At 41.6% G+C, this 14,117-nt stretch overlaps 1 protein-coding gene across 3 annotated transcripts in view; it reads left to right on the top strand.

Moving 5' to 3' along the window:
- Nucleotides 1-14,117, top strand: part of CD5 (CD5 molecule) — a 31,910-nt gene that overhangs the window by 15,406 nt on the left and 2,387 nt on the right. For 2 of the 3 annotated variants that reach the window (XM_081200869.1, XM_081200868.1), the window contains 4 exons: nucleotides 1,007-1,300; nucleotides 2,547-2,666; nucleotides 11,106-11,159; nucleotides 12,583-12,699. In XM_081200869.1, coding sequence (XP_081056995.1) covers nucleotides 1,007-1,300; nucleotides 2,547-2,666; nucleotides 11,106-11,159; nucleotides 12,583-12,699 — 585 coding nt within the window. The remainder of the gene's footprint in view (nucleotides 1-1,006; nucleotides 1,301-2,546; nucleotides 2,667-11,105; nucleotides 11,160-12,582; nucleotides 12,700-14,117) is intronic. The other variant, XM_081200870.1, reaches the window with a different exon arrangement.

Here is a 14,117-nt window from a genome sequence, read left to right as displayed (position 1 = left end):
CTGTATTAGGTAGCGGTAGATTCCATACATTAATGATGTGTTGTGTGAAGGACTGCTTTCTTTTATCTGTCCTGAACTAGCTGCCAGTCAGTTTAATTGGATGACCCAAAGTTCAAGTATCATAAGGAAGAAAAGCCCTTCTCCATCCAATTTCCCCCATTATGCATACTTATAATATCAGCATCCTAAATGTTCTCATTGTCATTATCGTATACATGTTTACTCAGGGGACAATCCCACTTTCAATGGGGCTTTGTTCCAGGTAAATGTATATAAGTTTACAGCCTATGTAATTTCCCCCTCCAAACGCAAAAGCAGTGACACTTGAGCTTCTCCTTGTAAGGTGAATGCTCCCACCATTCATCATTTTGGTTGTCTTTCGCTGCACCTTCCCCACTTTTGCAGTGTCCTTTATTCAGCATCCCTTGCTATCTACTTATATAACGTTATCATCATGCTGACTGTTATTTCCCATCGCTTTCCTAGTTTTTGCTTTTTTGAACTATCAACCATGACCTGACCGCAAGATCTTTCTTGTAAAGCTACTAGAGCCCTTGAAAGTATGTGAACTCATGTTTTCCATACCATGGGTATTATCAGAGATGATGCCATGCAGGGTGATATGCCATTTCCCTTACCCATCCACCCTGTTTGGAGACATCCTTCTGGGTCTTATTTCAGGCAAATAAAACAATACAGCCAATGGTGAAGTAAGCCTAATATTGCCTGTCAGCTTCCTCTTCCTTAAGTCTCAGTATTGCTTTGGTAGAACACAGCAGGGAGATGGATGGGGACAAAACTAGAATGGACTCTGCCTGTCATTGGCTCTGGCTTCACCTGGGGTTGACCTCCCTGCCTCCCACCCTAGCAGTCCCAATGGCACCAGCCACCATTGAGTTCAGGGATAAAGTTCACATTCAAGCCAGACGCTTTCAGCTCATGCAGTTGACCACTGTACTGCCACACACTCACTTACACTCACTTCCCTGCTGTCTTTCTCTTACAGATACTCCACGGATACGGCTAGAAGATGGGACCTCTTTATGCTCTGGGACTACGGAGCTGAAGTTTGGAGGTCGCTGGGAAATGGTTTGCCTGGCTTTGCAAAGCTGGTGGAGTGGGTTAGCACCCAGGGATTGCCAAGGAGCGAAGTGTGACACTTCAGTTGGACTTAAGGACCTGGCGTGGAGGAATCCATTGCCTGCCCACTGGTCGGCGGTGCAGTGTGAGCAAAGGAACCTTAGCTTGGGCTGTCTCGACAAGACACAAGGGTGCTTGATAACCTTGGTTAAATGCTCAGGTGGGCAAGGCTGACTAGAAGAGCACACCTATGCTCTGCTTTCCTCATTTGGATTATATGGAATTCCATCTTAGCATTGCGGGGGCGGGGTATATACATTTTATACACAACTGTAATCAGCTGAAGTTGTAGAATTCTGGATTCTAGCAGACTGCAAGTACAGGATAGTAATTTTTTTTTTAGAATACTAAATTCCCTCATTTTACAATTAATAATAAGCTCCATGCATTTTTTTGGGTAAATCACATAATGGCTTTAATGTAATCAAGTGGTATATAATTTTTTTTTAATTAGATAAAATAACTATAGTCAACTTGAACACTAGGGCTAAGCTTTTTGCTATGATACATTAGTTTAATATCTGTTGTTTATTAACTTTTTACATGTTTTTACATAGGGGGACATTCCCAAATATGGCTCCAGCCCCCACTGCAGTCTGAAGGAGTGCAGTCCAGAATTCCACAACCACATTTTCCCACCTTATTTCATGTGGTTGGTTGATTAGTTGATTAAATGTAGAATGGCTCGCAATTTCCTGGGCTCTCTGAAAGTGAGATTTGAAGTACAGTGGTACCTCTGGATGCGAACGGGATCTGTTCCGGAGCCCCGTTCACATCCTGAAGCAAATGCAACCTGCGCAGGTCGCGGGTTGCCGGTTCTGCGCATGCGCAAGTGGCAAAACCCAGAAGTAACGTGCTCCATTACTTCCGGGTCGCCACGGAGCGCAACCCAAAAATGCTTAACCTGAAGCTACTTCAACCCGAGGTATGACTGTATACCAGTCATTTTCTTTACAACTCTGTTCCTACCCTGAACACCAAGGTTGGTAAATAATATTTGAATGCTGTTTGTAGTGAAGGTTGAAAGCTGAAAATTGACTTAGGCTGCACACACACACACACACACCCCTCACACACAAAAAGAATCCTGGGAATCTACAGAGCTGCAATTCCCAGCATCCTTAACAAACAACAGTTCCCAGGATTCTTGAGACAAGGGGATGTGCTTTAGACGTGTGCTGTAGACACAGCCTATGTATGAGTTTTCTGTAGCATAGTACGAATGAATTTTGGAAGATTTACAGGTTTAGTATGGACGATGAGATTAAAAGATGAGCACAATCCGGTGAATGGAAGGGTGCAGCTGGTTTTGCTGTTATGTGTCAGAGGCAGTAACATTTATCTGAGGACGAGCTTCCTCTAGGGATGAAATAATATGTAATCTCAACTTCTCTCTCCTGACCAAGTTTCCAAGCCCAGGGTGTCCAATACTGAGACCGTCTTGGGAATCCTGCTGGGTCTTGTCCTCACAGCTGCCCTCCTCTTTTTCTGTGTTCCCCCAGCCTACAAAAAACTGGTGAAGAAATGTAAGTGGCATTCTTTTGTTGTGGCAAACTAGAAGCTCTTCTGTTTTGCAGAACAATGCCCCCAGTCTAAGGACCTATTCATACCATCATATGGGAGCCCTCAGGGCGTGGGGGTAACATGACCATGTGACTTTTAGCACTGAAGCATATGTGGGGGGCGCTGAGGCCATGAGGGCGTGGCTTAGTTAATTTATTCACTGATGGACTGAGATGAGATGTGCACCCGGGTCTTTCTGGTTCCCAGTTCCCAGTCTAAGACTACAATAAGGGCAGGGAGAGTCTGTCATTCTGTTTCTCTAAGTTTCTCATTCTCCTAAACTTAAATTCAGTTCTCTGCATTTCCATAACAGTTTGTGGATTTATTTTTAAAAGCCCTCAGAAAAATGCATCACCATTTCATGGGGTTTCCCCCTGGTTTTTTCCTAATGTACACGTTTGTATGCAATTCTGCCGAATAGTCACATTTTAAATGTTATTTTAGCTAATGCACAGGCATTTATATGCACACTTTACCTTAGTATAATCCTTTTCGTACACGTTACTTGTCTGGAAAACTGCTCTGCAAAATTTGAAGTGTGAATTTTGAAAGGATTGCTGTGTCTTGGCTTGCATTTTGTTTTGGGACATGTAAATTCATTAAGTTCGCCTTTAAATGCTAACTAAGTCAAAAATTTCCTGTAATACTAGCTACGTTGTCATGCCCTACGCTAGTTCTGTGACTGTGTGCACTAAGCTCTATATATTGATTTCTTTCTGTTCTTGTTTCCTGTTACATTCTCTGGAATTTTTCTCTTTCTTGTCTTGTCAATTGTTCTGGGGAAAAACAGGGTAAGGTTGATTATGGCCTAGGTATATTCCTGAAGGGAAAGGGTTTAATTTTTGTTTGACTTCTCACAAGTGGTGACTTCTAGCTGAGCCAAGTACAAATACCTGTTTCACCAGACGTGAAAGGCAGCAGAATGCATGTCAGCCGCAGCACTATTTTGTTTACTGCATACAGCAGAATGGAGAACCTGTTCAGTCCAGATGCCATATTTCTCATGGGCAATTTTCCAGGGGTCTCATGCCAGCGTTGAGCGCAGAGGCAGAGTTAAAAATGGGCGAGGCAGCAGATGTGAATCTTGTCTTCATACAGCGACCTACATTTCAGCCATGCGAAAGCCAACATTGTTTACTCGGGTTGGGGGAGAAATTCGATTCAGTTTGTGTTTAAAGGCAAACTTTCAAAATTCACGCTTTGTGTGGAACAATGTGCAAACCAAAATGCAGCCATCCTTTGAAATTCACCTTCTTTGAATTCCGCAAAGGAGTTTTCCAGCTAAGTAATGTGTACAAAAATGTAGAGTAAAAAGTGCATGAAAATGCATAGTTAAGTAAAAAATTTTTTTTTTTAATAAATTTTTATTGGTTTTACAGCATTTTTTAAAAAGAACAAACAAACACAAAACAAAACAAACATACAAAATACTTTCAAAGATATTTTCATAAACCTCTTTTCTTGGACTTCCCCATACCCCCCCTCTCTGCATCCCGGTGTCCATATTTGAACTAGCAACTCCCAGTTGTTACTTTCTAATCTCTGTCATCTTAGTCCTCCTTTATTATCTAACCTTGTATCCCTGTACCCTGTTACTTCTAGTAACCACAACATTTTAACATTCGTTGAGTTTATAGTAGTCCTTAAGATAGCTCTTAAATTTTTTCCATTCTTCTTCCACCATCTCTTTACGTTGGTCACGGATTCTGCCTGTCATCTCAGCCAGTGTCATGTAGTCCATCACTTTCATCTGCCATTCTTCCAGAGTAGGTAAATCTTGTGTCTTCCAGTACTTTGCGATGAGTATTCTTGCTGCTGTTGTGGCATACATAAAGAAATTTCTATCTTTCTTTGTCACCAATTGGCCGACAATGCCCAAGAGAAAGGCCTCTGGTTTTTTAGAAAATGTACATTTAAGTACCTTTTTCATTTCATTATAGATCATTTCCCAGAAGGCCTTTATCTTCGGGCATGTCCACCAAAGGTGGTAAAAAGTACCTTCAGTCTCTTTACATTTCCAACATTTATTATCGGGCAAATGATAGATTTTTGCCAGCTTGACTGGGGTCATGTACCACCTGTATACCATTTTCATAATGTTTTCCTTTACGGCATTACATGCCGTAAATTTGATACCGGTGTTCCATAACCATTCCCAGTCATCTGACATAATGTTGTGTCCAACATCCTGCGCCCACTTAATCATAGCAGATTTAACTGTTTCATCCTGTGTGTTCCATTTCAACAGCAAGTTATACATTCTAGATAAATTCTTAGTATTGGGTTCTAGCAGTTCGGTCTCTAGTTTTGATTTCTCCACTTGGAAACCGATTTTCCTATCCTGTTTAAAAATTTCCATTATTTGGCGATATTGAAACCAATTTTCTACTTTGTGCTTCAGTTTCTCCTGACTTTGTAGTTTAACCTTGTCTCCATCCTGTTCTAAAATTTCCCAATACTTCGGCCATCCGACCTCCATATTGAGTTTCTTCACTGCTTTAGCCTCCACTGGTGACACCCATCTAGGGGTTTTATTTTCCAATAAGTCTTTGTATCTTATCCAGACATTAAATAATGCTTTTCTAACAATATGATTTTTAAAGGTACTGTTAACCTTGTCATACCAAAGATATGCATGCCAACCAAAAGCATTATTGAAGCCTTCCAGATCCAAGATGTCTGTATTCTCGAGGAGCATCCATTCTTTCAGCCAGCAAAACGCTGCTGCCTCATAGTACAATTTTAAGTCCGGCAGGGCAAAACCCCCTCTTTCTTTAGCGTCAGTCAGTATTTTAAATTTAATTCGGGGCTTTTTGCCCTGCCAGACAAATTTCGAAATGTCTTTGTGCCACCTCTTAAAACATTCCATCTTATCAAGAATCTGCAAGGTCTGAAACAAAAATAACATTCTAGGCAATACATTCATTTTAATTACTGCAATTCGGCCTAACATTGACAGTTTCAGATTTGACCATATTTCTAGATCTTTTTTAATCTCTGACCAACATTTTTCATAATTGTCCTTATACAAATTAACATTCTTAGGTGTTAAATAAACCCCTAGGTATTTGACTTTCTTAACCACTGTCAAACCTGTTTCCTCCTGAAATTTCTCCTTTTCCATGTCTGTTAGGTTTTTCCCTAAGACTTTAGTTTTTTGCTTATTCAACTTAAATCCGGCCACCTGGCCAAATTGTTGAATTATTTCTAAAACCCTTTTCGTACTAGTGTTTGGCTCTTGCAAAGTCAATACTAGGTCATCTGCATACGCTCTTAATTTGTAGTGTTTAGCTCCGACCTGCACACCTTTGACCTGCTGGTCATTTCTTATCATATTCAGCAACACCTCCAGAACCGAAATGAAAAGTAATGGGGAAATTGGGCACCCCTGCCGAGTTCCTTTTTCTATCTTAAGTTCCTCAGTCACAACATTATTTACAATCAACTTAGCTTTTTGTTCGGAATATATTGCAGCCATACCATTCTCAAAACCCTGGCCTACCCCCATCCCATGAAGATTCTTCCTCATAAAACTCCAAGAGATATTATCAAAGGCTTTCTCCGCGTCCACAAAGATCAATACTGCTTTAGTGTTTATATTCACCTCCAGCTTTTCCAAAATGTCTATTACATTCCTTACATTGTCCGCTAGGTGTCTTTTAGGGAGAAAGCCTGCTTGGTCTTTATGAATCTTCTCCATCAAAACTCTTTTAAATCTTTTTGCCAAAATGTCTGCAAAAATTTTGTAATCCACATTAAGGAGTGATATCGGGCGGTAGTTCTTGAGTTGGGTCTTTTCAGTCTCTGACTTTGGTATGAGTGAAATAAATGCCTCTTTCCACGATTCAGGTGCCCTTTTTCCTTCAAGTATCTCATTACAAACTTCTCTTAATGGTTGAATCAACCATTCCTTCAGCGATTTGTAGTATCTAGAAGTCAGTCCATCTGGTCCCGGAGATTTGCCCAATTGCATATTCTGAATGGCAGCCTCTATCTCTTGTTCTGAGATTCTCTGGTTCAAGTCCATCTTACTTTGCTGAGAGATATTTTGTAATCCATATCTTCCAAGGAATTTGTCTATATCTTCTTCATTTTGCGGGCCTTGGGTATAAAGTTTTTTGAAATAACTTAGAAAGCAATTTCTAATTTCATTAGGTTTAGATATACTCTTTCCATCAACCTCTAGGCTTGTAACTGTATTTAGTTTCTGCCTTTTCTTCAATTGCCATGCCAAAAGTTTACCACATTTATTTGCTGATTCAAAAGTCTTTTGCTTCATTTGCTTTATCTTCCATTCAATCTCTTGGTTCATCAACTCCATATATTGAGTTTGATATAACTTGATCTCTCTTAAAATGTCCTGAGACTTTGGTTTTGTTCTCAATTTCCTCTCTCCTTCCTTTATCATTTCCAAGATCTTCTCTTTTTTCTCATTTTGTTTTTTCCTCTTTATTGAATTTTGTTGAATCAAAAATCCTCTCATAACCGCTTTACTTGCGTCCCAGATCACTCTTTTCTCCACGTCGGTCCTCAAATTTATTTCAAAATAGTCTTTTAGGGTCTTTTGGGCCTTCGTAAGAATCTCCTTGTCTCGAAAGAGGGTGTCATTCATTCTCCATCTAAATTGACCAGTTATTGTGAGTTTCATCTCCATCTTCACGGCGTTATGGTCGGAGCAAGTTTTTGGGCAGATTTCCACTTTCTTAATCTTTGGAGCCAGTCCACTAGTAACCCAGATTTGGTCAATTCTGGTCCAGGTCATCATTGCTTGGGAGAAAAAGGTTCCCTCTCTCTCCAGAGGGTTCCTTGTTCTCCAAATGTCTATCAAGTCCATGTTTTCTGTCATTTCGAAAAAAGTCTTAGGGAGTCTCCCTTCTTTAGTAACTGTTAGTCTTTGTGCCTTGTCCATGTTAGTGGAGACCACGCCATTCATGTCTCCCATGATTATCATATTGTAATCCAGATAGTCCGTCAAAGTTTCATGAAGTCTCTTAAAGAAGTCAGATTTGCCTTCATTTGGTGCATAAATTCCAACAACTAAAAATTTTTCTCCTTGTACTTGTATCTCCACAGCCAGATATCTCCCTTGATCATCTTTAAATATCATTTTTGGAGCCCATTTCTCCTTCACATATATTACCACTCCCCTCTTCTTAACTTTGTCTGATGAGACAAATTCTTGTCCTAACCTTTTATTTGTGAGTAGTCTCCTGTGGGCTCTAGTTATGTGAGTTTCTTGTAAACATATCAAATCCAATTGTTCTCTGTTCAAAATATGAAATACTTGTCTTCTCTTCAAAGGCCCATTCAGTCCATTACAATTCCAACTAAGGAATTGCAGAGCCATCTTGTTATTTTCTTAGGGCTCCTCCAACAGCTCCAAGTTGTTGCTCTTCTTCTGACGGTGGTGGTTTTTGTCCAAACGAGAGACTCAGGATATCCAGTGCTCTCCTCTGTTCTGCAAGTACGTCCACAGTCCCCTTCTGTAGGTCCTCCTGATATCTTGCCAGAAATTTGTCTTTATCTTGAATTGTCTTTATTTTCACTTTCTTTGCCTTGTAGTCGAATGACAGTCCTTGTGGGAATTCCCACCTGAAGCGGATCTGATTTTTCTTTAACAAAAGCACCAAATCCTTGTAGAAGTTTCTTAAGTCCAGGATATATTTTGGTATGTCTTTAAAGATCTGTACTGCTGAATTTCCAATTTGGAGGGCTTTTCCAAAGTGTAGTCCTAAAATTTTATCTCTTTCCTCCTTAGATCTGAGTGTGATCAAACAATCTCTTGGTGTCTTTCTATCTTGCTTTTTGCCGAGTCTAAAAGCAGTTGTGATTTTGAAATCGTCTTCCTCCAGGTCCCAGCAATCCGCAAACTCCCGTGTCAAATATTCCACAAGGTTGTCACTTTCATTCTCCGGAATCAATCTTAATTTTAAGTTTCTCTCTTTCCTCTGTAACTCCCACAAGGCCAGGGTTGCATCATGCTCATAGACCTTCTTGGCAAGTGGCTCTAATTTCTCCTGCGTCTCTCCAGCTGTGGCTTTGGCCTCTTCGGCAATTTGACGCGTGGTGGCATTTTCCTCGACCAATTTATTTATAGATTCTGTATTCTGGTTTAATCTTGTTGATATTTCTGTTAATTTTTGTGTGTTCTCTGAAGTCTGTTTTGTCAAAGACTCCAGAGTCTGGTTTATCTTGAGCAGAGCTTCTGTCACAGCTTCCATAGAAACGGCTGCTCCTTTGTCCTGTCCTGTTGTTCCAGCTAGTCCGGCTGTTACGCCTAAAATCGAACCTCTTCTCTTTGCTTGTTGCAGCTGCAGCTGTTGCTGTTGTTGTTGCTTGGTCTTGGCTCTTGTAGTTATCTCTTCTTGTGGCCCACTCATGTCAAGGTCAATTCCCACGGGATTTATTCTCCCTTGGAAAATTCCCCTGTCTTAGGCCGTGCTGGACTTCACTTTATCCTCTAGAGGGAGCAAATCAAAATGGCCATAGAAGGAAATTTCAAAATACATGAACAAAGGAGAGCATCCAAGATGTAGAAAGAAAGGAGATTAACCCAGTCAAAATCAATGTTACTAAAGTCTTATAGCTTCCAATTGCCACAGTTGCCCAGTATACTGTTTATACTGTTTCTTCTTAAAATGTACAAAAGTCAGGCACTGTGGAAACTTTGTATCAAGATGTCACTTCACAGGGAAAAGTCAGCTCAATGTACTAAGAAGGCAGACCGTTTCAGACTTTCAAGTAGATGAGATAGCAGAGGTTTTTTCCTTCAAATAAGTCATGCAGTTAATGGTCAAATTCGCCTCCCCTCTGCCCTGCTTGCTAGAGGGGAGATCAAAGGTTTAAATGTCCGGTTTAGCTGATCAAAGGACGAATTTAAACGGATGCAGGTTTAGAACTCCGTTGCTTTCACTTTCATGCGGTCGGGGGGAGGCAGACTTCCTTTGTTTAAATCTCCCCCGTTTTTAGCCCAATTTTTAAAATTAAGAAAAGTCCCAGTTATTTTTCAGTTCTTACTCACGGGGAATCAGTCCGAATTTCTTTTCAGGAAGGAATCGGCGCTCTCCGCTTATGGCGACGCGGCTTCACTTCGCAGGCTGGGTAGCGACTCTCAGCACCGCGCTCACTCCCGATGTCGATCCGTAGCCTTTAAAAAGGCTCTTTCACGGTACCGGGGGGCGCGAAGGTGCCCACCGAGTCTCCTTGTTCTCAGGCTTCAGCGCCTGGGATTTTAGGGGTCCCCCGCTTGCCGTAGCGGGTAAGACCCGAACTTGCGAAGCAGTCCTTCTCCGGAGCTCGGAGGTAGGACCGCCATTAAGCGCTGGCACCGACCGGAAGTGCAAACCAAAATGCAGCCATCCTTTGAAATTCACCTTCTTTGAATTCCGCAAAGGAGTTTTCCAGCTAAGTAATGTGTACAAAAATGTAGAGTAAAAAGTGCATGAAAATGCATAGTTAAGTAAAATTAACACATACGGAAATGTATGGCGTTACAGGAAATTGCTTGCAAAATGGTTATAATTGTTTAAACTGCATACAAAAATATGTTTGATGGGAGAAACTCACACTAAAGTTCTAAAAAAATTCATGAGCATTTAAAAAAATAAATCTCAAATTGTTGCAGAAATGTGGAGCACTGAATTTAATATTGGGAAAGTGAGAAACTTGGAGAACTGAAGTAGGCAGATTTGTCCATCCTTAGTGTGTTTACACTAGGGGACGCGTGTAGCTAGGGGACATGGGTGGCGCTGTGGGTTAAACCACAGAGCCTAGGACTTGCCAATCAGAAGGTCGGTGTTTCGAATCCCCGCGACGGGGTGAGCTCCCGTTGCTTGGTCCCAGCTCCTGCGCACCTAGCAGTTCGAAAGCACGTCAAAGTGCATGTAGATAAATAGGTACCGCTCCGGCGGGAAGGTAAACGGCGTTTCCGTGTGCTGCTCTGGTTCGCCAGAAGCGGCTTAGTCATGCTGGCCACATGACCCAGAAGCTGTATGCCGGCTCCCCCGGCCAATAAAGTGAGATGAGCGCCGCAACCCCAGAGTTGGTCACGACTGGACCTAATGGTCAGTGGTCCCTTTACCTTTACCTTAGTGTTTACACATACCCACTTTTCTCCATTCTCTGTCCAGGAAAGCAAGAGGCATTACCACAGTTCAGTGGCATATTTCAGCCAGGCAAAAACATGGGGGGCGGCCTTCTGAAGAGCAGCAGAGAGGACATGTCCGAGTGAGAGTCCCAAGGTCTGGAGGTTCCATACTCCTAGTAAATAAGCCGTAACAGCTAATGAGCCTTAACGACGTCATTTTTAGAGCCATGCAGTTTGGCACAGGGTATTTATTTTTGCCTATGCTCTATTTTGCTTAATGACTTATCAAATGTCCCCTCCCTCTACCCCACTACAGATTCAAAAAACAGAGAGCATCAGTGGATTGGCCCAAATGGAATGAATCAAAATGGTATGTATGCATGCATGCGTGACATATTTATATTGTCCTTCAAGCAAGCCTCCATGTTGTTTTACAAAAATTAAAATCCATAAAATACAAAATACAATCAAAATAAGCTAAAACAATAGCAATATAATATCTATGCCATGAGCATAAGAGAAACATAAACAGCATAAAATCTGTATGAAACCAGTTGGTAAGGAACCAATTAACAAGGTACAGTGGTACCTCGGGTTAAGAACTTAATTCGTTCCCGAGGTCTGTTCTTAACCTGAAACTGTTCTTAACCTGAAGCACCACTTTAGCTAATGGGGCCTCATGCCACTGCCACCACGCCGCCGGAGCACGATATCTGTTCTCATCCTGAAGCAAAGTTCTTAACCCGAGGTACTATTTCTAGGTTAGCGGAGTCTGTAACCTGAAGCGTCTGTAATCTGAGGTACCACTGTAGTGGATAAGAACAAACCCAGCTACCTCTCAACCCAAGACATATGCAAGATATGAATAAATCCATGTGAACCTCTTTTGAGGTTGTGTAATGTTAATATGGAATAGACAAAGAGTTATTGAACATGCATCCCGGGTGTTTCAGGTTTTACATTCTCATTATAAACTGTTTTAACAGGAATGTCTAACTTGCAACTCTGGCCAGTTTGGTTTGAGACAGACAGACCTGGTGTTACTTGACTCAGTAACAGACTATCATCTGCTACCTAGCAAATATGATGTAATGTGTAATCTGGGTTTCCATTTCCTACTATGTACAGCCAAAATGTGGAGTTTTATTATAGCGTGATATTACAGAGCTACAGAAGCGATGTTATCATACTGTAATAAACACTCCACTTATTCTTTACCCCTTTGACTGTTAGGGTCAGAGACCCCGTCTAATAATCACAGTTCCATTGTTCCACATTTATGTCTGAAACATCATAGCAGCACACTGAACTTCCATACGTCTATGCTATTAGATTTTTGATGATTATATGTGATCATCTTTCAGAGATCACAGTAAGATCATTTACTCCCTCTAGAGGCAAGAAATAGCTTCTTTTGTTGCAACAAACCAAAAGCCAGGAAGCTAATACAGTGGTACATCGGGTTACATACGATTCAGGTTACATACGCTTCAGGCTACAGACTCCACTAAGCCAGAAATAGTACCTCGGATTAAGAACTTTGCTTCATGATGAGAACAGAAATCGTGCTCCGGCGGCGCGGCAGCAGCATGAGGCCCCATTAGCTAAAGTGGTGCTTCAGGTTAAGAACAGTTTCAGGTTAAGAACGGACCTCCGGAATGAATTAAGTACTTAACCCGAGGTACCACTATATATTCACTCTGTTCCTTTAATTAAACAATAAAATGTATATTTAACTGAAAGTTAGGCTATTTTCTGGATAGAAAGTGATTCCACATTATGCTTTTATTTAGTTTCATTCCATCGCAGCAGTTCTGTCACATTCCAGCCACGTCCTGAAAGCCAAGAGGTTCAGGAAGAGAATAAGTATTCAGCCCTAAAGAAAAACTTTCATCTCTCACCCTATGCAGGTAACATAGGTGGGGTTTTCAAGTCCTATAGTGTGTATCACATGACCTTTCTTTAAAAATCCACTGGGTTTCCCACGCTTCCAAAGGATCCCAGTCCCACTGCAGCCCAGGCTGGTACTCTTGGTATTAAATTGAATGAGTTTACATACAATTCATATTGTTGATGCTGAGCAAATGTGAGTGTAATGTGCCGTCTGAACCAATAGAGTATTTTGACTGATAATTTTCAGTTCTATGCCAGACCTTGAGGCTTTATGTTATTCCAGTCTTAGCTGTATAGATGTTCACCCACAGGCTGCATTATCACATAATATCACATGTTTTGACACTGCATCCATTCCTTTTGCACAGCCATTGGCACATGTTCTTGGAAAAGTCTCTTCATCGTGGGCCTCAGTTTCCCCAATACCCTTCTTCATAGTTTATTGTTTATTACATTGCTCAAGGCGAGTTGTTTATTAGACTGATCCAAGGCGATCCAGTGGTTTGAATACAAATATCTGCATGAGCAAATGGAAAGCACTCCCACTTACGCAGGCAGCGGGAACATCGATTTCCAGCAATTTCCCCCACCCCAGAAGTAGCCTGTTGTAGCAAACACATCCTGTGCTGGAGAGACCCCCAACCAATTAAGAGTGGCTTTTCAGAGGAGAATGAGTAGCTGCAGCAGGAAAGGGTCAAAAAAGCCCCACTGCACTCATGGAACACTGCATGCCATTCTCTGGATCAAAGCCCATTATCAGTGAGCAATGAAAACACAAGAAGACAGTATCAAAAGCATTCTCTTGGCATCCCAAATATTTTCTGAAAGAAGAGGGTTTTAGTCTCTTCTAGATGATGGCCCTTATAGAAAGATAACAGTCTTAAACACTCCCCAATTCTCCAAGCAATTAGAAGTTCACTGGCAGCGCTGCAAGGTTTTGTTTCCTTCCAATGAGGAGACATATGATGCCTTTGCGATATCTTGTTCTCTGCTGCCCCAGAGGGCAGAAACAGATCTGTTGGGCTTAATTCACAGGAGGGAATATTACATCTTCTTTAAAGTAAGAACAGTTTTACAATTGAACCAATTACCTGCAGGGATGATAGGCTCTCCCTTACCAGAGGTATTCAAGCACAGATTGAGGATACTGTAGCTCTGGGTTTCTGCAATGAGCTGAAGGTTTAGCTGGGTGGCCTACAAGGCCTCCTCAAATATGATTCTATCCTTTAATGTGTGTGTATAATACACAAGGACGTGGGTGGTGCTGTGGGTTAAACCACAGAGCCTAGGGCTTGCCGATCAGAAGAATGGCAGTTCGAATCCCCACAATGGGGTGAGTTCCCGTTGCTCGGTCCCTGCTCCTGCCAACCTAGCAGTTCGAAAGCACATCAAAGTGCAAGTAGATAAATAGGTACCACTCCGGCGGGAAGGTAAA

The sequence above is a fragment of the Podarcis bocagei genome (assembly GCF_964188305.1).
Source record: "Podarcis bocagei genome assembly, chromosome: 1".
In the NCBI taxonomy this organism is placed as follows: domain Eukaryota; kingdom Metazoa; phylum Chordata; class Lepidosauria; order Squamata; family Lacertidae; genus Podarcis; species Podarcis bocagei.
Note: the sequence above shows the minus strand (reverse complement) of the source record. Positions and strands in the feature narration are given on the sequence as shown.